The sequence below is a fragment of the Nomascus leucogenys genome, chromosome 3 (genome assembly GCF_006542625.1).
Source record: "Nomascus leucogenys isolate Asia chromosome 3, Asia_NLE_v1, whole genome shotgun sequence".
NCBI classification, from domain to species: Eukaryota; Metazoa; Chordata; class Mammalia; order Primates; family Hylobatidae; genus Nomascus; species Nomascus leucogenys.
This window is the reverse complement of record NC_044383.1, coordinates 45,744,286-45,770,381: the sequence shown is the minus strand read 5'-3', so window position 1 is coordinate 45,770,381 and position 26,096 is coordinate 45,744,286. Positions and strand designations below refer to the sequence as shown.

General features: G+C 38.1%; 1 protein-coding gene across 1 annotated transcript in view; it reads left to right on the top strand.

Annotated features, from left to right (window-relative positions):
• Positions 1 to 26,096, top strand: part of PTEN (phosphatase and tensin homolog) — a 107,213-nt gene that overhangs the window by 21,037 nt on the left and 60,080 nt on the right. Inside the window, exon 2 of the mRNA XM_003255173.4 lies at positions 10,202 to 10,286. Coding sequence (XP_003255221.1) covers positions 10,202 to 10,286 — 85 coding nt within the window. The remainder of the gene's footprint in view (positions 1 to 10,201; positions 10,287 to 26,096) is intronic.

The window sequence follows — 26,096 nt, the reverse complement described above, 5'->3', positions numbered from 1 at the left end:
TTACCATTTGTTCCGTTGAGAGACAGCTATCACTATGTTTTAAGCATTGTTCATATATTAGCTCATTTAATCCTCATAGCAACCTTATACGATAGGTACCTTTATTAGCCCCATTCTACTTAGGAAGCAGGCACAGAAAGAGTATGTATTTTGCCTAAGGTTGTACAATAAGTGAAGCTGGGGTTCAAGTCCCAGCAAGTTGGTTCTAGAGTGTATGTTTTTTTTTTTTTTTTTTTTTTTGAGATGGAGTCTGGCTCTGTTGCCCAGGCTGGAGTGCAGTGACATGATCTCGGCTCACTGCAAGCTCCACCTCCCGGGTTCACGCCATTCTCCTGCCTCAGCCTCCCAAGTAGCTGGGACTACAGGCGCCCGCCACAACGCCTGGCTAATTTTTTGTATTTTTTAGTAGAGATGGGGTTTCACCGTGTTAGCCAGGATGGTCTCGATCTCCTGACCTCGTGATCTGCCTGCCTCAGCCTCCCAAAGTGCTGGGATTACAGGCGTGAGCCACTGCGCCTGGCATAGAGTGTATGTTCTTAACCATTATGCCATACTGCCTGCAAGTAGATCTTTTTATTTATTTATTTATTTATTTATTTATTTATTTATTTATTTTTATTATACTTTAGGGTTTTAGGGTACATGTGCACAATGTGCAGGTTTGTTACATATGTATCCATGTGCCATGTTGATTTCCTGCACCCATTAACTCGTCATTTAGCATTAGGTGTATCTCCTAATGCTGTCCCTCCCCCCTCCCCCACCCCACAACAGTCCCCGGAGTGTGATGTTCCCCTTCCTGTGTCCATGAGTTCTCATTGTTCAATTCCCACCTATGAGTGAGAACATGCGGTGTTTGGTTTTTTGTCCTTGCGATAGTTTACTGAGAATGATGTTTTCCAGTTTCATCCATGTCCCTACAAAGGACACGAACTCATCATTTTTTATGGCTGCATAGTATTCCATGGTGTATATGTGCCACATTTTCTTAATCCAGTCTATCGTTGTTGGACATTTGGGTTGGTTCCAACTCTTTGCTATTGTGAATAGTGCCGCAATAAACATACGTGTGCATGTGTCTTTATAGCAGCATGATTTATAGTCCTTTGGGTATATACCCAGTAATGGGATGGCTGGGTCAAATGGTATTTCTAGTTCGAGATCCCTGAGGAATCGCCACACTGACTTCCACAATGGTTGAACTAGTTTACAGTCCCACCAGCAGTGTAAAAGTGTTCCTATTTCTCCACATCCTCTCCAGCACCTGTTGTTTCCTGATTTTTTGCAAGTAGATCTTTAGATGTCAGAAATACTCATCTTCCTCTGGTTACCTGGTTGTTACAAATCTTTATGCTTAATACTTATGTCATTATATGTAAATTTCATATTAAACACTCAACTTATTCAGAAGAATATCAGATAAGTGTAGGTTAAGGCTGTTTTCTATCAGAAATCATTATATGTATACATATATTCCTCAGTTCTTATGTTGTTTAGTTTTTCTAAAATGTCAAATTTTATAATATATGGAGAAGTATAAATGTATATTAGAAAGATTTTGTTTATTTGTGTAATTTGTGGCATAAGAAATATTTGCCTCAAGATTTGGTGCTTGTTTAGGTAGTTGCTGGCATCACTGTTGGAAATGTCAGTAAATTTTCATACTGTCTTGGAATTTTTTCAATTTTAACATTTTATTAGTAAATGTAATTACAGGTTAGTAAATCACTTTTATTTGAAGCTGTTTCTTTTGAAAGTTTTATATTTTTATTTGGAAATAGAAAAACCTTAATCTCTTATTGGGCAGTATGGTGTAAAAAGCTTGGGCTTTGGAGCTTCATATATAATCTGGGTTCAAATTATAACTTACAAGTTACTAACTTGGGCAAATTACCCAGTCTTTTTGACTCTCAATTTTTTTGTCTATGAAATGTAATACTATTTAGGATTGTTCGGATTAAATGATAATATATTTGGCATACTGTCTGGTACATGATACTTAACAGGTACTAGTTGTCTACATCTTTCTAACTTATGATGGATGCCAATGTCTTGGGTAAAATCTCAAACTTTATGAGTAAGGAGGGTGAGAATCTGAAGAAAATGAAACCTTAAACAGATTGAATTCTTAGACTGTATGTAAAGGAATAAATAGGTCATGAACAAGACTTGCTGCTCTGCAAAGTCTTCCATGTTGATCCTGGTCTTTGACTCCTTATCTGTCTGATTAAATTGAATTTGCTGCCATGGCATCCTTAAAGCTGGACCTTACCTTGTCAGTCCTGCCTTCTCCATGTTGCTTTGTGTGTAAGCTTCATGGGACTGTTTGCTTTTTGCTGAATATTTTATGTATTTCCATATGTCTACTTTAGCCTTTGCTTGGAATGTTCTAACTGCTCTTGTTTCTTCCTCTGTTTACTGGTTTCTGACTTAACTCTTAAGGATTATCTAATATATTACCTACTTGGTGAAGCTTTATCTGTGTCCCCACAGAATTAATCCTTCCCTCTTTAACTCTTAAGCTATCTTATTTTTTATCTAATAGGGCCTTTGGCACAATTATAGGTCTGTGTGTCTGTCTTCCCTAATAGAATAGGAAAGCCTTGAGGACAGTAGTCTTTGCTTACTTAGCCTTATATTCTCAGTGCCCCTTGTACAAAACGTTCAATATATGTTTGAATGATTATGTGAATGAAGGAGGGGGCCAGCTGAGTTTACTTTAATGATAATGTAACACCCATTTATGTATAGTTATAGACTTGTCTGAAATGAGTTAAATCCTTTGCAACCTTTGCTGCTATGCTTTGAATGTCTCTTACAAAACTCATGTTGAAATTTAATTGCCATTGTGATGGTATTAAGAGATGGAACCTTTAAGAGGTGATAAGGTAATGGTGTCTCTATCCTTATGAATGGATTAATGCTGTTTGCATGGTAGTGGATGAGTTATCTTGGGAGTTTGGCCTCCTCTGTCTCACATGCCTCCTTACCTTCTGCCATGTGGTAACTCAACACAAAGATCCTTGCCAGATGCTGATGCCATGCTCTTGGACTTCCCAATCTCCAGAACCGTGAGCCAAATACATTTCTGTTCATTCTAAACTACCTGTTTTGTGGTATTCTAGTAAAGCAACATAAAGTTTACTAAGAAAACTGGTACCAAGAGTGTGATTGTTGCCATAACAAATACCTGAAAATTTGCAAATGGCTTGGGTTCTGGCTAGAGAAGGATGAAGAGTTTGGATAAACAGGCTAGAAAAAGCCTGTATTGCTGCAAATAGAGCATTAAGGACAATTCTGATGAGGATTCAGAAGAAGAGAGCTGTAGGGAAAATCTGGAACTTCTTAGAGATTATTTAAGTTGTCATCAGTTGGTAGAACTGTTAAGTGGTAAAGGTCATTCTGATGAGATCTCAGAAATGAAGAACAAGATACTGGACACTGGAATAAAGGCCATCCTTGTTAAATAGTTGCAAAGAACTTGGTGAAATTATTTTCATATCCTAAGACTTTATGGAATGCAGAATTTAAGAGTGATGAACTAGGATATGCTGCAGAAGAAATAACTAAGCAGCAGAGCATTTAGGCTACTGGATGGCTACTTTAAACCACTTAAACTAAGCTGGGGGAAGGGAATGACTTGAAGACAGAATTTATAATTAAAAGAGAGGCAGAATGGAAATACTTTGAAAATTTGCAGCCTGGCCATAGTAAAGAATGCAAAAGGTATGTTTAGGAGAGCAAACCAAGGGTGTGGTCCAGGAACCATTTGCTAAAGAGATTAATATGCCTAGAAGAGACCCAGGGGCTATTTATCAAGACAGTGGAAAAAGACCCCAAAGGCATTTTGGAGATCTTTGAGGCTGCCTGCCTCATCACAGGCCCAGAGCTCTGGGAGGGCAGAATAGTTTGTGGCTCAGGTGGTCCTTCACAAGCTTGCTGCCCAGGGCTACCTCAGCTCTCCATATTTCAACCCAGTGGGCCTTGGCTGTCCTAGGTCTGGTTCAGAGGGGCCCAGGTGTGGCTTAGGCTACTGGTGAGTACTCAAATGGTAAACCTTGGCAGCGTCTGTATGGTGCTAATTCTGCAGGCTCAACAGGATGAAAGAGCTGTGGGAGACATGGCTACCACCACCAGGATTTCAAATGATGATGGGGATAGTCTGGGAGAGACTTGTCACAGGCTTGGAGCCTCTGCAGAGTAGAAATGTGGGTTGAAGTCACTACAGAGAGTCCCTGCTTGGGCATTGCATAATGGAGCCATGGCAGCAGGCCTACCACCGAACCTTCAGAACTGTAGAGCTACCAGTATGCAGTGCCAGCCTGGGAGAACTTTAGGGTTGAGACTCTAACCTGTGAAAGCTGCATGGGCTCATTCCAGCAAAGCCATGGAGGTGGGGTTTCCCAGAGTCTATTGGGATGAAACGAATGTATTTTGTAGGTGAGAAGGACATGAGTTTTGAGACCCAGGGGCAGAATGTTATGGTTTGGATGCTTCCTTCAAAACTCATGTTGAAACTTGATTGCCATGTGGCATTATTAAGAGGTGGAACCTTTCAGAAGTGGTTAGGTTATAAGGGCTTTGCCTTCATTAATAGATCAATGCCATTATTGCAGGTGTGGGTTAGTCATCTCTGGAGTTTGGTCCCCTTTTTCTCTATCATGTGCTCATGCTCTCTCGCTGTGTGATGCCTTCTACCATGTTATGATGCATCCAGAAGACTCTCACCACATGCAGCCCCTTGATCTTAGACTTCTCAGCTTCTAGAACTGTGAGTGAAATAAACTTCTTTTCTTTATAAATTACCCCGTCTGTGGTATTGTATAGCAGCAGAAAATAGACATCAGCCTGAAGTTCTCCCAGGCTGGCATTAAATACTAATTATTAATTAGTAGTTATAGTGCAAGGATAAATTCAAGTTTAGCCCTGGTTAGAATGACCACATTTCAAGGGAGGGGCTTTGTACTTCTGTGCATATCTGTAAGGATAAAAATCTTAATACTATTCTCACTGAAATTAATGGTTTAGGTTAGGTAAGATTGTTACTGCTAATAATTATTTCTTTTAATAAAATATTCTTAGTTGCATTGTTCAAAAAACAGATGATTTGAATTTATATTTTTTGACCAAAATATATTTATAATTTTGAGTAGGAATTCCAGAGTATTGGTAGCTGTAACCACTTTGGGTTCCCTGCCAGTGCTTCTGGTGCTTCATTTTTTCTGACGTCTTCCATTTTCTTACATTTGTCTTCTAAGGTGGAGTTAAGATTATTCAGTTAAGATTGTTTCACTTTAGGCCTCTGCTGTCTTCTGCTTTTTTTTTTTTTAAATGAATGGATATAATATTCCAATACATTTTGATAATTGAACAACAGCTACATTTTTAAGTGAGGCTGCTTTCTTCTTATTTTTTAAATTTATTTTTCTTAGTTTTTTAAAAAAATGTCAGTGATTGGCTAAGAGTTGGGGCAGCTTTCTTATGTGAGAATAGTAGATGACAGCAAATATTTGTGATGTTAAAATGATAATCCTAATAGTTTTCTTTTAGAATCTTTATAATAAAAACCCTTTGAGGCTGAGGGTGAATTTATATGTTCCTAAAGAGACAATAAATGTTCTTGGGGCATAGTAATTTAAATCTTAGATGCTTTTATTAGTATAATTTTTGGGTAGAAATTTGGCATTAAAAAATGCATATAGAGCTTTTTCTAAGTCATATAGGGCAAGACAGCATTTTGTCATGGCAATTAGTCAATAGATAATTATAAAACATCTAATTTAAAAAATTTGTTACAGAAACAGTACAGGTACATTGTGGCAAAAATAGAAGATACAAAACAAGCAAATATGAGAAAAAATATACATGCCACCACCTACATATTACTTTTAGTACTTTATGATCTTTTGTCTCTATATGTCTATATGGATATATATGTATTCTTTTTATCCAAATGGTATTACATTGTACATTCTGTTTTGAAACCTGCCTTTTTTAGTCATTTACATCTACTTTTCCATTTCAGTAACTTTTCATCTTATATAATGCCCGGATCACATTAAAATGTTTCCAATTAGCTCAAAAATGTCCTTTATGGCTGGTTTGGCTAAAACAATATCCAGGCCAGCATTACATCTATGAAATTGGCTGTTAGGAACCTTATATCTTTAAAAATCCAGGGCAGCAACCCATCCTCCCACTTCCCCCACCTCCCACCACCGCCTCACCTTTTTTTTTCTTAAAGATACTGGCTTGTTGAAGAGAGAATGGGTCATGTCCTACAAACTTTCTGAATTTGTCCAGTTTACTGTCTCGTAGTGTCATTTAGCTTGTTTTATCCTATGTATTTCCTACAAATTAAAATTTGTATCTGAATCTTTGGTGGATTTGAGTTGAAGATCCTTAACTATCATAGATGATGCTGTGTCCTTTATATTGCATGTCAGAAGTTACATGATCTTTACTTGATTCATGATGAGGAAATGGCCACTGAAATTGGACAATGACAGTCTTTTCTGCCCATTGTTCAATTATATTCATCTCTTTACATTAGAAAGTATTTTGGGTAGTAGTATTTTGGTGCTGTAAGAAAGTTCATTTTCTCATCAACCACTCAACTATTGGTTTAACACCATTTATTGATCTTTGAGTATATCAGTAATTTCATTAGGGTTTGCAAAATAAGACTTTAAATTCTATTGTTTTACATTATTAATTGATGTTTTTTGGTAAGATAGAACTTGTGAAATGGGACTATTTGGTTGTCTTTAAATACAGTCTCTATAGGAAAGACAAAATAAATACTTAAATCTCACTCTTTACCATTTTTCAAAGTGAAGAACTATTCCATTAACCACCTCAAAAGATGATAAATAAAAAGGGTATTTTTAGTTGTTTTAACTTTTTTTTTTTTTTTTTGAGATGGGGTCTTACTCTGTTGCCCAGGCTGGTGTGCTGTGGTGCAATCATGGTACACTGAAGCCTCAATCTCCTTGGGCTCAGGTGATTCTCCCACCTCAGCCTGGGACTAAAGGTGTACACCACCATGGCCAGCCAATTTTTTGTATTTTTTGTAGAGATGGGGTTTTGCCATATTGCCCAGCCTGGTCTCAAACTCTTGGGCTGAAGGAATCCACCCACCTCAGCCTCCCAAAGTGCTAGGATTACAGACGTGACCCACAATACCTGGCCTTAACTTTTTTCTTGTGAGTGTCTTTTAGACTGAAGGACTTTTATTTAATTCAGGGTGTTACTACCATTTAAATTTTTCTTTGATGCTCAGATTATCACAGCTAGTCATTTGAACCTTCATACCACCTCCTATGTCCATTTGATATAGGCCATTAATCTCTATAAGCCTTCCTTCTCTTGGAATGAAAAGGTATCCCAGGCTCACCTGTACCTTCCCTACTCCAGACCTGGCATTAAGTCTTTTTCCAAGGAGTTTGGTACCTTTTAGTTTATTATGATATTAGAGATGAAAATCTGTGTTCTAAGAATGTTTATTACTGCTAGAGTGATGTTGCTTTTAGGCCATTTCAGAGAAAAGACCTAGAAAACAGATTTTTACAAACGAATTCCTACTGATATTTTTAGTTTTTTACATGATTTCTTGATTTTGCAATATTATCTCTGTTTTCTTACACTTACAATTATGAACCTTAAAGTCGTTAGTGTAACTTCTTTGCTTATTTCTACAACATAAAGAAAATAGTCCTGGTGCGGTGGCTTACGCTGTAATTCCAGCATTCTGGGAGGTTGAGGCAGGTGGATTACTTGAGCTCAGAAGTTCAAGACCAACCTGGGCAACATGGTGAAACCTTGTCTTTACAAAAAATTAGCTGGGCATGGTGGCATATGCCTGTATTCCCAGCTACTCAGGAGGCTGAGGTGGGAGGATCACCTGAGCCCGGGAGGTCAAGGCTCTAGTGAGCCATGATCATGCCACCACACTCCAGCCTGGGTGACAAAGTGAGACCCTGTTTCAGGGGGAAAAAAAAAAGATAAAATAGTTTGAGGAGGCTGGATGTAGTGGCTCATGCATGTAATCCTGGCACTTTGGGAGGTCAAGGTGGGAGGATGGCTTGAGCCCAGGAGTTTGAGACCAGCCTGTGCCACGTCATGAGACCTGGTCTCTATTTAAAAAAAAAAAGAAAATAGTTTGGAGATCAGTAATGATATTACTAGAATCAGTAAAACTACCAAAAGAAGTTTAAAGTTTCTTCCTAGTGTTTTTTTGTTCTTAGAATACTTCCTACAAATAAGTGCAGTAAAAGTGCAGTGTCCAAATAGCCCTTGTAACAAAACCTTTCTCTTTCTCCTGGGTGCCAATTTGACATTTAATCAGTTTTGGTTCTAGCAGTGTTCAATTTATGAGATTATGTCTTTTTCTTTATATTATTCTGAGATCAAAAATACATAAAGCTATACACAGGAGTCCTGCTGCTACCTGTTCTTGCTATGCTTTTCCCCTTTTCTTCCCTTTCTCTATGAAGCAACCATTTTTATTAGTTTCTTGTTTATCACTCATGCATGTGTATGTGTATTGAGGATGTTGACATTCAAGCAAATATATGTGTTAACATTCTTTTTGTCATCCCTATACGAAAGATATACCCAATATACTCTATTGGGTGTTTTTTTTTCCTTAAAATATTCAGTAGATCTCTCCAGTTAGCACATAGTTATCTTATAGATAGAACATATACATATAACCTTTTCTTAAACTATACTATTAAAATAATAGCTTTCAGTAACTTGATAATTATTTTTGGATTGAAAATACTACTGAAGTCAACTCAATCATGTGAAAGCTGCAGAAAGAAAAAGACCTAGAAAAGGGCATTGGATTAGGTCAACTTTGAATTTTATTTGGAAGATAAATGAGTCCAGAAGTGAGTGGGCAGAGATTATTGGAGTTGGCCTTGAAAGGAGGCGTTAGGCAGGTTGACTGGGCTGGTGTGAAAGGTCTGTCAGAAAATCATGAGATTAGGTTGATGTACCTCAAAAAATGAGAGCTAGTATGATAAGTGGGTAAGAATCATAAAAGTGTAGAGTGTTGATGATTTTTATAGTTTATAGATGGTTCCTGAGTGTAGAGGTTTGTTTTTATGCTAGCTATAGTCTGTAACATAATTGACTATAATGGGCATGCTAAATATCCATGACAGTTGACCCTTGAACAACGCAGGGGGTAGGGGCGCCTACCCCTGTGCAGTTGAAAATTCACATGTAACCTTTGACTCCCCCAAAACTTAACTATTAATATTTAGCCTATAGTTGACTAGAAGTCTTACCGATAACAAGGTTCATTAATACATATTTTATATATGTGTTAGATAGCATATTTGTATAATAAAGTAAGCTGCAGAAAAAATATTAAAATCATAAAGAAGAGAAAATATACTTACTATTCATTAAGTGGAAGTGGATCCTCGTAAAGGTCTTCATCCTCATTGCCTTCACTTTGAGTAGGCTGAGGAGTAGGAGAGAGAGGAAAGGTCAGACTTGCTGTCTCATGTGTGGCAGAGGTAGAAGAACGTCCACATGCAAGTGGTCCCACACAGCTCAAACCGGTTTTGTTCATTGGCCAACTGTAGTTTGATTGAAAGTAAGAATAATAAATGAAGTTTCTACCTCAATTCAGTGTTATCAAGTCATAGATAGCAAGGGCTGGAAGAAACCTTAGTAGTAATCCCTTTGAGTCTAATTATCATGTAGAATAGGAAATTGCGGTCTAGAAAGGTTAAGTGACTTGTCCAAATTACACAACTAGTTAGAGACATAGCCAGCTCCTAAATCTGACTTCCAGATTTTCACTGTCTTCTTTTTTCTACAACGTGTTGCCTTTTTTAGCCATGAAAAATTAGAAGTTGAACTCTTGTCTTTTCAGGCAGGTGCCAATTTTGGGGTTTTGTTTTGAATTTTGGTTTTTGACATAAAGTACTTTAGTTCTGTGATTTATAAAGCACGAGGTTTCTGTTTTTCTCATATCCCTGAATATTGTCAATATGGAAGTTACCTTTTATCTTTACCAGTATTATACATAAATGGTTATACATAAATACATTGACTGCCTTTTATTACTCCAGCTATAGTGGAGAAAGCTTTCTTTTCATAACTAGCTAATGTTTTAAAATGTATGCTTTTAGTTTGATTGCTGCATATTTCAGATATTTCTTTCCTTAACTAAAGTACTCAGATATTTATCCAAACATTATTGCTATGGGATTTCCTGCAGAAAGACTTGAAGGCGTATACAGGAACAATATTGATGATGTAGTAAGGTAAGAATGCTTTGATTTTCTATTTCAAATATTGATGTTTATATTCATGTTGTATTTTCATTTAGAAAAGATTTCTAAACCACAGAAAAAGATACTTTGTGATGTAAATGTTATTATTGTAGTGCTCTATAATCATTTTTTGGCTTACCGTACCTAATGGACTTCAGGGGGATACAGTTCATTTGATAAGAACTGACCTTATACATAATCAGGTACTTACGTGATACCATTTCCTGGACTCCATAAAATGCCTGTCACCAGTTTTAATGCCTGGATTCCATTACAGTGTGATTTTTGTCTTATTTCATAATTGGGGATTAGGCTTAAAATCCTAGAGTGGATTTATTCAGTTAAATTTATTCACACTAAGATGTAGATGACTAATACTGTATATTTTTATGTAGACCAAATTTTAAGGTACCACTGTGCATATGTATACCAAGTACCTGAAGAAGTATTTGGTTGGTACAAGAGATATAGAAAGGAATCGCTGAGTGTACCAAGGCTAATCAGTTTTATAATTTTGCATAATTTTCTAACTGCGATTATCATTTAGTTTAGAACAATTTATTTCTCAAGGCCTATGTAAACATTGTTTTTAAAATACACAGTCTTAATTCATGGCATATTTTATGAAAGGAGGAATTCATGTCTGATGTGCAAATAGTCTTAACATATTTTCTAATTTCAGAGCAAAAATACATATGTATGAATAAATTAACTGTAAATTGTCAGTAGGAACCTTAAGAATTCGTGGCATATTTGATGAAAGGAATTCACGTCTGATGTGCAAATAGTCTTAACATATTTTCTAATTTCAGAACCTTAATGGCTTTAAAAGTTAAAATTTCAGGCCAAGCATTGTGGTGTGCTCCTGTAGTCCCAGCTACTTGGGAGGCTGAGGTGGGAGGATCACTTGGCTTGAACCCCCAGGTACAGGGTAGAGGCCAGTCTGGGTAACACAGCGAGAACTCATCTCTTAAAAAAAATGTTAAAGTTCTGGATTATTTCCTTTACACTCTTTCATTAGTATCTTTCCTGGAGACTTTCAATTTAAATACTTGGTGGTTATGACAATTAGATGTTAAAATGGATGGGAAAGTACTTTGTAACTTATAAAGCATTATGCAGATGCTTTTATAATAGTTGTGTAAGTATATAAGACACCCTACATTCTTTTATGAGTTAGCCATAAGTTTTAGCAACTTGCTTTGAACCACAGTAGATTTACAATTTTTTGTAGTATTGAGTTGTATTCATTTAGAATTTTGTAATATTTATATTCAAAATCAAATTTTTGTACCTACAAACACTACAAAAAATCCCCCTAGTTTTTATAGTTTATATTAAAATTATAGCTGGTACATAGGGATGCCAGAAGGACTGTTTAAGAAGCTGAAAATAGAGAAATGAATTTATCTTCTCATAGTTAGGCAGGGCACAGTAGAAGGATGCTTAACATTGCAAGCTGATGGGAACAGCAGGTTGATAGAGCTTGTGATAACACTTCTAAAGAAAAAGCAATGAGCCATAGAAAAAAGAGAAAGATACATTTTGAATTAAGGAAGATGGTGAATCTGGGAAATGAGCAGTACAGTCACCAGACGTGTATCCTCTCCTATGGTACAGAAGTGTTTATCAGGCCTCTTTATGGCCTGCATGATATATCGCACAAGATGACCTGCTTCACATTACTTTAATTCTGTATTCAAATAAGCACTAATTCAACCTAGCCAGATTAGTACTCATACCAAAAAAGAGTGAATACTCTGAATACAGGGCAGGTTTTCTGCTTATGGTGAGAATATCTTTGTGGTAAATTAATATGCTAGTTTTTACGTTGGTCTCTTCTCAGTGTTAGTCACTGAGGCTGATCGATCATCTTTTAAGTTACTGATAAAGTTCCTGTACAGCTGATTATCAGACCTTAGATTGCAATAACTTCACCAAGAAAATACTTCACTGGGAAGCATTTTGGTCCTTCCATTTGATTCGTAACTCTTACCTTTATGCCTCTGAATGAAAAGATTCACACATTCAGTTTGTAATTAGTAATCAAGGCTGAGGTTTAGTCTATCTAGCTTCACGATCTATCTAGTTTGTTTTGTCTAGCCATATGATTTTATCAAATATGCTATTTCTAAAAAAAATGTTTTATGTATCCGGATTAATATTTAGCCGGTGGTTCTTTTAGCCAATGGATCTTGTCACCTCTTATGATACTATTAATAGCATGTCAACATGAAGAATTATCTGCTGAATATAATAGCTATGCTGTCCTTGTTTCCTTTTGTCTCATTCTTTTTTGATTGGGGGATAATTGGCCAATAAAGCTTTGATAGCCTCTATTGCCCAGGCCCCTCCTCTTCTTTTATGAGAGAAAGAATGAACAGTGACCAGAAATAAAGGTATTGTTTTTTTCTATCAACTAAAATGGAAATTAATAATTCCTAAGTAATTTGCCTGTTAGGATTAAAGTCTCCAAGAGAATGGCTGTGCCTAGTACCTAAGTGATTAATTTCCTTGATTGGTTCACGTTATATTGAGGATATTAGTAATCACTAGTGATTCCTTTTTTGGTTCAAAGATGATAATGTCACAGTGAAAAATGTTTTTAAAACTTTTGTATACTTAATTTTTCTGTTAACGAAAGTATTTTCAGTTGGATTTTTGTTTGCCCTCTCTATTAGAATGCCCAAAGAATATTTAAAATTTTCCTTTTCTCTTATACTGCATATTTTTCCTGTGATTTTTCCCCAAATGGAAAATACTCTGCAGAGATTAGACTTTGTTATTGTTGTACTACATCATTGCTTTGACTAAAATAAACTCAGATTGCAAATGCCTTCAGGCTTACATTGCTCAATATTTTTTTTTTCTTTTTTTTGAGACGGAGTCTCACTCTTGTCACCCAGGCTGGAGTGCAGTGGTGCCATCTCAGCTCACTGCAACCTGTGCCTCCTGGGTTCAAGCGATTCTCCTGCCTCACTCAGCCTGCGGAGCAGCTGGGATTATAGGTGCCCGTCCCCACGCCCAGCTAATTTTTGTATTTTTAGTAGAGATGGAGTTTTACCACGTTGGCCAGTCTGGTCTCGAACTCCTGACCTCGGGTGATCCACTTGTCTGGGCCTCCGGAATTACAGGTGTGAGCGGCCACGCCTGGCTAAATTGATCAGTATTATTTAACTTTGAGGGATATGATTTGTTATGGAAATGTGAAATTTTATACTTGAGGTACTCAGAGTCCTTTTGAGACAAATATTTAACTTCTCCTTTTGAGGTTACCTCCTACGATTGGGAATTAATGTAAAAAATAAGCCAAAAGAAAGTGAGGGAAAAGTGAACCAAGCTGTAATTTTTTTACTCTTTTTTATTGTTGTTGTTGCTGTTCTTTACTATCTTGATTGCAGTTGTTTTGCTTATGTGTACAGCATTTGGAATTGACAGTAAGAAAGCCACATCTCATAGAAGCTAACTATTCCCAAATTGTTTTTTCTTCTTTTCTTCTTACTACTGCCGTTTTCCTCCTTTCTTGCTGCTAAGCCCTTGTCCTGACATGCTGGTAATATGAAACAGCGTTTCATTCAGATAATTGATTATTCTGTAATATGTATGTTAATCTTTTTTTATTGTACTTTAAGTAATAGGGTACATGTGCACAACTTACAGATTCGTTACATATGTATACATGTGCCGTGTTGGTTTGCTGCACCCATTAACTCGTCATTTACATTAGGTATTTCTCCTAATGTTATCCCTCTCCTAACCCCCTACCCCAGGACAGGCCCCAGTGTGTGATGTTCCCTGCCCTGTGTCCAAGTGTTCTCATTGTTCAGTTGCCACCTGTGAGTGAGAATGTGCGGTGTTTGGTTCTCTGTCCTTGTGATAGTTTGCTCAGAATGATGGTTTCCAGCTTCAACTATATCCCTACAAAGGACATGAAGCTCATCCTTTTTTATGGCTGCATAGTGCTCCAGGGTGTATATGTGCCACATTTTCTTAATGCAGTCTATCATTGATGGACATTTGGGTTGGCTCCAAGTCTTTGCTATTGTGAATAGTGCTGCAATAAACATATGTATGCATGTGTCTTTATAGTAGCATGATTTATAATCCTTTGGGTATATACCCAGTAAAGGGATTGCTGGATCAAATGGTATTTCTAGTTCTAGATCCTTGAGGAATCACCACACTGTCTTCCACAATGGTTGAACTAGTTTACAGTCCCACTAACAGTGTAAAAGTGTTCCTATTTCTCCACATCCTCTCCAGCATCTGTTGTTTCCTGACTTTTTAATGATCGCCATTCTAACTGGTGTGAGATGGTATCTCATTGTGGTTTTGATTTGCATTTCTCTGATGGCCAGTAACGATGAGCATTTTTTCATGTGTCTGTTGGCTACATAAATGTCTTCTTTTGAAAAGTGTCTGTTCATATCCTTTGTCCACTTTTTGATGGGGTTGTTTGATTTTTTCCTGTAAATTTGTTTAAGTTCTTTGTAGATTCTGGATATTAGCCCTTTGTCAGATGGGTAGATTGCAAACATTTTCTTCCATTCTATAGGTTGCCTGTCCACTCTGACGGTAGTTTCTTTTGCTGTGCAGAAGCTCTTTAGTTTAATTAGATCCCATTTGTCTATTTTGGCTTTTGTTGCCATTGCTTTTGGTGTTTTAGTCATGAAGTCCTTGCCCATGCCTATGTCCTGAATGGTATTGCCTAGGTTTTCTTCTAGGGTTTTTATGGTTTTAGGTCTAACATTTAAGTCTTTAATCCATCTTGAATTAATTTTTGTATAAGGCATAAGGAAATGATCCAATTTCAGCTTTCTCCATATGGCTAGCCAGTTTTCCCAGCAGCATTTATTAAATAGGGAACCCTTTCCCCATTGCTTGTTTTTGTTAGGTTTGTCAAAGATCAGATGGTTGTAGATGTGTTATTTCTGAGGGCTCTGTTCTGTTCCATTGGTCTATATCTCTGTTTTGGTACCAGTACCATGCTGTTTTGGTTACTGTAGCCTTGTAGTATAGGTTGAAGTCAGGTAGTGTGATGCCTCCAGCTTTTTTCTTTTTGCTTAGGATTGTCTTGGCAGTGCGGGCTCTTTTTTGGTTCCATATGAACTTTAAAGTAGTTTTTTCCAATTCTATGAAGAAATTTATTGGTAGCTTGATGGGGATGGTATTGTGTCTATAAATTGCCTTGGGCAGTATGGCCATTTTCATGATATTGATTCTTCCTATCCATGAGCATGAAATGTTCTTCCATTTGTTTGTGTCCTCTTTTATTTCGTTGAGCAGTAGTTTGTAGTTCTTGAAGAGGTCCTCCACATCCCTTGTAAGTTGGATTCCTAGGTATTTTATTCTCTTTGTAGCAGTTGTGAGTGGGAGTTCACTCATGATTTGGCTGTTTGTCTGTTATTGGTGTATAAGAATGCTTGTGATTTTTGCACATTGATTTTGTATCCTGAGACTTCGCTGAAGTTGCTTATCAGCTTAAGGAGATTTTGGGCTGAGACAATGGGGTTTTCTAAATATACAATCATGTCATCTGCAAACAGGGACAATTTGACTTCCTCTTTTCCTAATTGAATACCCTTTATTTCTTTCTCTTGCCTGGTTGCCCTGGCCAGAACTTCCAACGCTGTGTTGAATAGGAGTGGTGAGAGAGGGCATCCCTGTCTTGTGCCAGTTTTCAAAGGGAATGTTTCCAGTTTTTGCCCATTCAGTATGATACTGGCTGTGGGTTTGTCATAAATAGCTCTTATTATTTTGAGATATGTTCCATCAATATCTAATTTATTGAGAGTTTTTAGCATGAAGGGCTGTTGAATTTTGTCAAAGGCCTTTTCTGCATCTGTTGAGATAATCATGTGGTTTTTGTCTTTGGTTCTGTTTATGCGATGGATTATGTTTATTGATTTGTGTATGTTGAACCAGCCTTGCATCCCAGGGATGAAGCCAACTTGATCTTGGTGGATAAGCTTTTTGATGTGCTGCTGGATTCGGTTTGTCAATATTTTATTGAGGATTTTTGCATCAATGTTCATCAGGGTTATTGGTCTAAAATTCTCTTTTTCTGTTGTGTCTCTGCCAGGCTTTGGTATCGGGATGATGCTGGCCTCCTAAAATGAGTTAGGGAGTATTCCCTCTTTTTCTGTGAATTGGAATAGTTTCAGAAGGAATGGTACCAGCTCGTCTTTTTACCTCTGGTAGAATTCAGCTGTGAATCTGTCTGGTCCTGGACTTTTTTTGGTTGGTAGGCTATTAATTATTGCCTCAATTTCAGAGCCTGTTACTGGTCTATTCAGGGATTCAACTTCTTCCTCATTTAGTCTTGGAAGGGTGTATATGTCCAGGAATTTATCCATTTCTTCTAGATTTTCTAGTTTATTTGCATAGAGGTGTTTATAGTATTCTCTGATGGTAGTTTGTATTTCTGTGGGATCGGTGATGATATCCCCTTTATCATTTTTTATTGTGTCTATTTGATTCTTCTCTCTTTTCTTCTTTATTAGTCTTGCTAGCAGTCTATCAATTTTGTTTTTTTTAAAAAAAACAGCTCCTGGATTCATCGATTTTTTTTTTTTGAAGGGTTTTTTGTGTCCTATCTCCTTTAATTCTGCTCTGATCTTAGTTAGTTCTTGCCTTCTGCTAGCTTTTGAATTTGTTTGCTCTTGCATCTCTAGTTCTTTTAGTTGTGATATTAGGGTGTTGATTTTAGATCTTTCCTGCTTTCTCTTGTGGGCATTTAGTGCTATAAATTTCCCTGTACACACTGCTTTAAATGTGTCCCAGAGATTCTGGTACGTTGTGTCTTTGTTCTCATTGGTTTCAAAGAACATCTTTATTTCTGCCTTCATTTTGGTATTTACCCAGTAGTCATTCAGGAGCAGGTTGATCAGTTTCCATGTAGTTGTGCAGTTTTGAGTGAGTTTCTTAATCCTGAGTTCTAATTTGATTGCACTGTGGTCTGAGAGACAGTTTGTTGTGATTTCTGTTCTTTTACGTTTGCATAGGAGTGCTTTACTTCCAACTATGTGGTCAATTTTGGAATAAGTGTGATGCAGTGCTGAGAAGAATGTATATTGTTGATTTGGGATGGAGAGTTCTGTAGATGTCTATTACGTCTGCTTGGTGCAGAGCTGAGTTCAAGTCCTGGATATCCTTGTTAACCTTCTGTCTCATTGATCTGTCTCATATGGACAGTGGGGTGTTAAAATCTCCTGATATTAACTGTGTGGGAGTCTAAGTCTCTTTGTAGGTCTCTGAGGACTTGCTTTATGAATCTGGGTGCTCCTGTGTTGGGTGCATATATATTTAGGATAGTTAGCTCTTCTTGTTGAATTGATCCCTTTACCATTATGTAATGCCCTTCTTTGTCTCTTTTGATCTTTGTTGGTTTAAAGTTTGTTTTATCAGTGACTAGGATTGCAACCCCTGCTTTTTCTTGCTTTCCATTTGCTTGGTAGATCTTCCTCCATCCCTTTATTTTGAGCCTATGTGTGTCTCTGCATGTGAGATGCATCTCCTGAATACAGCACACTGATGGGTCTTGACTCTTTATCCAATTTACCAGTCTGTGTCTTTTAATTGGAGCATTTACCCCATTTACATTTAAGGTTAATATTGTTATGTGTGAATTTGATCCTGTCATTGTGATGTTAGCTGGTTATTTTGCCCATTAGTCGATGCAGTTTCTTCTTAGCATCGATGGTCTTTAGAATTTGGCATGTTTTTGCAGTGGCTGGTACCAGTTGTTCCTTTCCATGTTTAGTGCTTCCTTCAGGAGCTGTTGTAAGGCAGGCCTGGTTGTGACAAAATCTCTTGGCATTTGCTTATCTGTAAAGGATTTTATTTCTCCTTCACTTATGAAGCTTAGTTTGGCTGGGTATGAAATTCTGAGTTGAAAATTCTTTTCTTTAAGAATGTTGAATATTGGCCCCCACTCTCTTCTGGTTTGTAGAGTTTCAGCCGAGAGATCTGCTGTTAGTCTGATGGGCTTCCCTTTGTGGGTAACCCGACCTTTCTCTCTGGCTGCCCTTAACATTTTTTCCTTCATTTCCACCTTGATGAATCTAAGAATTATGTGTCTTGGGGTTGCTCTTCTCTAGGAGTATCTTTGTGGTGGTCTCTGTATTCCCTGAAATTCAGTGTTGGCCTGCCTTGCTATGTTGGGGAAGTTCTCCTGGATAATATCCTGAAGAGTGTTTTCCAGCTTGGTTCCATTCTCCCCGTCACTGTCAAGTACACCAATCAAACGTAGATTTGGTCTTTTCACATAGTCCCATATTTCTTGGAGGCTTCGTTTGTTTCTTTTTACTGATTTTTCTTTAAACTTCTCTTCTTGCTTCATTTCATTCATTTGGTCTTCAATCACTGATACCCTTTCTTCCACTTGATCGAATCAGCTGCTGAAGCTTGTGCATGCGTCGTGTAGTTCTGGAGCCATGATTTTCAGCTCCATCAGGTCATTTATGGTCTTCTGTACACTGTTTATTCTAGTTAGCCATTTGTCTAATCTTTTTTCAAGGTTTTTAGCTTCCTTGCGATGGGTTTGAACATCCTCCTTTAGCTCAGAGAAGTTTGTTATTACTGACCTTCTAAAGCCTACTTCCGTCAACTCGTCAAAGTCATTCTCCATCCAGCTTTGTTCCATTGCTGGTGAGGAGCTGTGATCCTTTGGAAGAGAAGAGGCGCTCTGGTTTTTAGAATTTTCAGCTTTTCTGCTCTGTTTTCTCCCCATCTTTGTGGTTTTATCTACCCTTGGTCTTTGATTATGGTGACCTACAGATCGGGTTTTGGTGCGGATGTCCTTTTTGTTAATGTTGATGCTATTCCTTTCTGTTTGTTAGTTTTCCTTGTAACAGTCAGGTCCCTCAGCTGTAGTTATGTTGGAGTTTGTTGGAGGTCCACTCCAGATCCTGTTTGCGTGGGTTTCGCCAGCGGAGGCTGCAGAACGGCAAATATTGAAGAACAGCAAATATTGCTGCCTGATCCTTCCTCTGGAAGCTTCGTCCTGGGGGGCACCCGGCTGTATGAGGTGTCAGTCGGCCCCTACTGGGAGGTGTCTCCCAGTTAGGCTATAAGGGGGTCAGGGACCCACTTGAGGAGGCAGTCTGTCCATTCTCAGAGCTCAAACACTGTTCTGATAGAACTACTGCTCTCTTCAGAGCTGTCAGACAGGGATGTTTGAGTCTGAGGAAGTTTCTGCTGCCTTTTATTCAGCTATGCCCTGCCCCCAGAGGTGGAGTCTACAGAGGCAGGCAGGCCTCCCTGAGCTTCGGTGGGCTCCACCCAGTTCTAGCTTCCCAACCACTTTGTTTACCTACTCAAGCCTCAGCAATGGTGGATGCCCCTCCCCCAGCCAGGCTGCTGCCTTGCAGTTCAATTTGGAACTGCTGCGCTAGCAGTGAGCAAGGCTCTGTGGGCGTAGGACCCGCTGAGCCAAGCGCGGGATATAATCTCCTGTTGTGCCATTTGCTAAGACTGTCGGAAAAGCGCAGTATTTGGGTGGCAATGTCCCAATTTTCCCGGTATAGTGTGTCACGGCTTCCCTTGCCTAGGAAAGGGAAATCCCCCCTGACCCCTTGCGCTTTCTGGGTGAGGCGTTGCCCCACCCTGCTTCGGCTCGCCCTCTGTGGGCTGCACCCACTTTCCAACCAGTCCCAGTGAGATGAACCAGGTACCTCAGCTGGAAATGCAGAAATCACCTGTCTTCCCCGTGGATCACGCTGGGAGCTGCAGACAGGAGCTGTTCCTATTTGACCATCTTGGAACGCCACCCCCTTTTTTTTTTTTTTGAGGCAGTTTCTTGCTCTGTCACCCAGTCTGGAGTGCAGTGGCATGATCACTGCTCACTGCAACCTCTGCCTCCTGGGCTCAAGTGATGCTCCCACCTCAGCCTCCCAAGTAGCTGGGACCACAGGCATGCACCACCAGGCCTGGCTAATTTTTGTGTTTTTTGTAGAGATAGGGTTTCGCTGTGTTTCCCAGGCTGGTCTCAAACTCCTGCGCTCAAGCGATCCGCCTGCCTCAGCCTCCCAAAGTGCTGGGATTACAGGCATGAGCCACTGCACCCGGCCAATATGTATGTTAATCTCACCCCTCAAGCTAATACTGAAGTTTTCTAATTTATGTTATTTGGTATAAATCTAGGCAGTCTTTAACAAAATTGGTGCTTCATGTGTTTAAGAGGCATAACTTAAGAATTGTTCTGTTTCTAATAAATCAGGAGAATGGAGGTTTAATAGAGGTGAACTGTCTTTCTCACTGCAGAACCTTTAATATGCCACTATGCATTGTAAATCTCCCAAGAGTGAGATTCTAGTATGATGCTTTTCTTTTCCTTTTCTGTTCTTTCCCTTTCCCTCTACCTCCTTTTTCTTTTCTTTGTTGGTGGCATGAGTCTTATATTATAAGGAAATGCTTTTAGAGTACAGTCTTCTGATATATAGTGAGTTTTGAAAAAGATTTATTTATTATCTTGTTCACTGTGAGCTTTTTTCCCCCATGTATAAGCAGCTGTGTAATAGATTCAAGAGCACCCCCTGCCCCCTTTTTTTTTTGAGACAGAGTCTCGCTCGGTCACTCAGGCTGGAGTACGGTGGTGCTGTGATCATGGTTCACGGCAACCTCAACTTCTGGGCTCCAGCCATCCTCCCACCTCATCCTCTCAAGTAGCTGGGACCACAGGCGTGTGTCACCGTACATGGCTAATTTTTGTATTTTTAGTAGAGACAGAGTTTTGCCATGTTTTCCAGGCTGGTCTCGAACTGCTGAACTCAAGCAGTCCACCTGTCTCAGCTCCCAAAATGCTGGGATTATTGTCATGAGCCTCTACTCCTAGTCTCAAATATTCTTTTGAAATATTTGAAATATGTTGACCTCTCAGTCTATCAACCTTAGTTGTATGTTGATTTTCAATAAAAAGGAAGTATTTGTTGCCCTAACATCAGTATTGGCTATTCAGTTTTAAAAAGGAGTTAAAGAGATATTATTTATAGGCAGGCTTCAAAAGAGGAAAGAATGATCAGTTTCATTCTCCCTTTCTAGCATTTCTGACTCCTTCTCTCATATTACCTCCTTTTTCCCACATTTTTTCTTTAATGAGGTGAAATTCACATAACAGCTAACCATTTTAAAGTGTACATTCTGTGGCATTTATTACCTTCACAATGTTACCTATACCTTTATCAAGTTTTAAAACATGTTATCACCCCAAAGGAAAGCCCTGTTCTTATTGAGTGCCTCCTTTTTTTTTTTTTTTTTTTTCTTGAGACGGGGTCTTGGTTTGTTTCCCAGGTTGTAGTGCAATGGGGCTATTTCATCTTATTGCAACCTCTGCCTCCCGGGTTCAAGCAATTCTCCTGCCTCAGCCTCCCGTAGCTGGGACTACAGGCACGCGCCACGTGCCTGGCTAATTTTTGTATTTTTAGTAGAGATAGGGTTTCACTATGTTAGCCAGGCTAACCTTGAACTCCTGACCTTAGGTAATCTGCCTGCTTTGGCCTCCCAAAGTGCTGGGATTACAGGTGTGAGCCACCGTGCCGGCCACCTCCTACTTCTTTTGTTAGTCTTAATTCCTTAGTGGATTTGGCAGTGTTTATATTATCTACACCAATGCATTTTTTTATGTTAATAATAGGTAACATTTATTGGGCATTTATTTACATACTTACTTGCACGTATAACTGTTGTATAGCCAGTTTATATATATAATCTTACTAAATCTCTACAGTAAATCTATCCCCATTTCATAGATGGTTTAAAAGAAGTTAACTTCCCCAAGTATTACTTTTAATAAGTAGTGAGACTGAGGGTTGAGTTCTGGTCTGTCAGATTCTGAAGTTGTTTCCTTAGGAACCATATTATCTTGTATACAACTCTTGGGCTAATCTTGTTAATATTTTTTATTTGACCTAACACTGTTGATTCATACCATGTTTAAAATTGAAATACATTACCTATATTTAAAAATTGAAACCTCACATAAAAAGCTATATTTCTAGCTGCTTTTGAAATTTCGAAGCATCTTCCAACACTTGGCTCACATTCCTACGTGACAAAAATCAGCTGGAGTTGTGTAATGTCCGACCTGTCTCTGTCAATGAACAGATTATTCATTGCCATTTCTTATCTCTTTTTGAGATTGTAACTTTGATTCTGTATAATTCATAGAATTAGTAGTTAGACCTATATATGTTAGTTATTACATTATTCATATATGTACAGACTGCTTTAGACAATATTGTAGAGTGTTTTATGTTAATTTTATCAGTTAAAATGTGCTATAGGATCATTGTAGAGATCTTGTCTCTAATTAACAGGATTCATAAAGAGAAAACAAAGGAGAGAAACATCCAGATTGAAAAGACCTACCTAGTGCCAAGCACAATAAAAGAAATCCTATACTGGGCAAATTATTATGAAATATGTTTTAGGGCACCAGAAATAAAGAGAATATCTAAAAACTTTTTAGAATCACTTGGGAGGGATTAGGAATATGAATCGCATCTAACTTGTTGGCAGTAGAATTAAAGGTAGAAGGTGGTAAAACATCACCTTGAAAGTTGTGCATTCAGCCTAGAATTCTGTATCCAGTTAAACCATCAATCAAGTGTGAAAGTAGGGGGAAAAACTCAAGGACTAAAAAAATGTGCTCATGAAGAACAGTTTTTTTGGACATTACTAGAAGATGTGGTTCAACAAAACAAGGGAATAAACCAAGAAAGGAAATAAAAGAGCTTCAGTAAACAGGGAATCCCACTCAGAAGCAACAAAGAAGAAAGTCCCAGGATGACAGCTGTGACACATGCTGAGAAGTTACCAGTTTTGCTTGGAGTAGGAGATTAGAACTTCTGGGAAAATAATCAAACTGATAGATGGATATTGAAATATTTGGAGAAAAATGTAATGGATTCTTGCAAAACTGAACAAATTAGAAAAAGGAAACAATTATTAGCATTGGTTGGTTGAGTTAACCCAAAATTGTGATGTTGCTATTTTAGGGGAATTAAGATAAGTGAAACATGGATGGAATACTACTAGTTTTGTAAGTCTCCTTTACCATTGCAGGAAATCTGTAGTTAATAAATCTATAAGAAGCAGTATTAAGAATAATATTTTAAAATACCTAATTAAATAGGAGGAAAAAGAATCAGAGTAGTTGAGGGTGGTTGCATCTGGAGAGAAGCAGGAATAAAGGTTCGAAGATAAATAGGGCCAGAGATGAGTAATTTTGTTACTGTGATAATATATTTTGTATATGTGTGTGTGTGTGTGTGTGTATATATAATACACATATTTTATATATATATATAAAACATACAGTTCAGTAGCATTAACATTTAGCATTCAGTACATTTACATTGTTGTGCAGTTGTCACCACTGTCCATCTCTAGAACTTTTCATTATCCCACACTGACATACCAAACCCATTAAATAATAACTCCTCATTGCTCCTTCTCTTAGTACCAACCATTGTTCTACTTTCATCTCTATGTATTTGACTATTCTAGGTACCTCATATAAGCAGATTCATGCAGTATCTTTTTGTAACTGGCTTATTTCACTGTCTTCAAGGTTCATCCATGTTGTAACACATGTTAGCATTTCCTTCCTTTTAAAAGGCTGAATAATATTCCATTGTATGTATATACCACATTTTGTTTATCCATTTATTCATCAGTGGACACTTTTGGCTATTGTGAATAATGGAATAATGCTGCTATGAATATGGGTATATAAATACCTGTTTGAGTGTCTGCTTTCATTTCTTTTGGATATGTACCCGAAAGTGAGATTGCTGGATTGAGTGGTAATTCTGTATTTACATTTTTGAGAAACCACCGTACTGTTCGATATAGTGGCTGCCCAATTTTACATTACCACCAGCAATACGGTAGGGTTCTGAATTTGCCACATCCTCACCATCATGTTGTTTTATGTTTTTTTTTTTAATAATAGCCATCCTAATGGGTGTGAAGTCTCATTGTGGTTTTAATTTGCATTTCCCTAATGATTAGCGATACTGAACAGTTGCATGTGCTTGTTTGGTCATTTGTATATCAGCTTTGGAGCAATGATGTCTCTTCAAGCCTTTTGCCCATTTATGAATTGAGTAGTTTGGGATTTTTAAATTGTGTTTTAGAAGTTCTTTGTGTACTCTGGCTGGGCACGGTGGCTCGTGCCTGTAATCCCAGCACTTTGGGAGGCCGAGGCAGGTGGATCACGAGGTTAGGAGTTCGAGACCAAACTGGCTGGTATAGTGAAACCCCATCTCTACTAAAAATACAAAAATTAGCTGGCGTGGTCTGACGTGATGGTGCACTCCTGTAGTCCCAGCTGTTGGGGAGGCTGAGGCAGGAGACTCACTTGAACCCGGAAGGTGGGGGGGTTGCAGTGAGCTGAGATTGTGCCACTGCACTTAGCCTGGGTGACAGAGCGAGACTCTGTCTCAAAAAAAAGAAAAAGAAGTTCTTTGTATACTCTGAATATTAATCCCTTATTGGATATGTGATTTGCAAATATTTTCTCCCATAAAGAATGGGTTGCTTTTTCACTCTGTTGATTGTTTCGTTTGCTGTGCAGGAGCTATTTAGCTTGAAGAAATCCAACTTGTCTGTTGTCTTTTGTTGCCTGTACCTTTGGTGTCACATTCAAGAAATAATTGCCAAATTCATACCATGAAACTTTCCCCCATGTTTTCTCCTAAAGGTTTTTATAGTTTTAGCTCTCACATTTAGGTGTTTGATCCATTTTGAGTTAAATTTTATATATAATGTTACGTAAGAGTCCAGCTTCACACTTTTGGATGTGAATATCTAGTTTTCCCAGCATTATTTGTTGAAAAGAGTGTCTTTTTCCACATTGAATAGTCTTGGCACTCTTGTTGAAAATTATTTGACAGTAGATGCAAGGGTTTATTTTTGGGCTCTCTCGACTATTCTGTTGGACTATATGTTGGTTTTTTTATGCCAGGACCACACTAATTTTAGTACTGTAGCTTTATAGTAAAATTCGAAACCAGGAAGTATATGTCTTGTGTATTTATTTATTTATTTTTTGAAATAGTGTCTGGCTCTGTTGCCCAGGCTGGAGTGCAGTGGCACAATCTTAGCTCACTGCAACCTCCACATCTGAGGTTCAAGCAATCCTCCCACCTCAGCCTCCTGAGTAGCTGGGATTGTAGGCACATACCACCATGCTCAGCTAATTTTTGTATTTCTTGTAGAGACAGGGTTTTGCCATATTGCCCAGGCAGGTCTCGAACTCCTGAGCCCAAGCAATCTGCCCTCCTCAGTGTCCCAAAGTGTTGCGATTACAGGTATGAGCCACCATGCATGGCCCCATCTTCTTATATTTCAAGATGGTTTTGGCCCTTCAGGGCCCTTTATGAGTTTTAGGATGGATTTTTTTTTTTAACTTTTAAGTTTAGGGGTACATGTGCAGGTTTATTACATAGGTAAATTTGTGTCAGGGTGTTCTGTTGTATAGATTATTTCATCACCCAGGTATTAAGCCTAGTACCCATTAGTTATTTTTCCTGAGCTCGCCTCCTCCCACCTGGATTTTTTTTTTTTATTTCTACCAAAAACATTGTTGGGATTTTGGTAGGGATTGTATTAATCTGTAGATTGCATTGAATAGTATTGACATCTTAACAGTATTAAGTCTTTAAACCCATGAACACCAGATGTCTTTCCATTTATTTACGTATTCTTTCGTTTCTTTCAGCAATGTTTTGTAATTTTCAGTGTACAAGTATTTTACCTCCTTGGTTAAGTTAATTCCTAAGTATTTTATTCATTTTG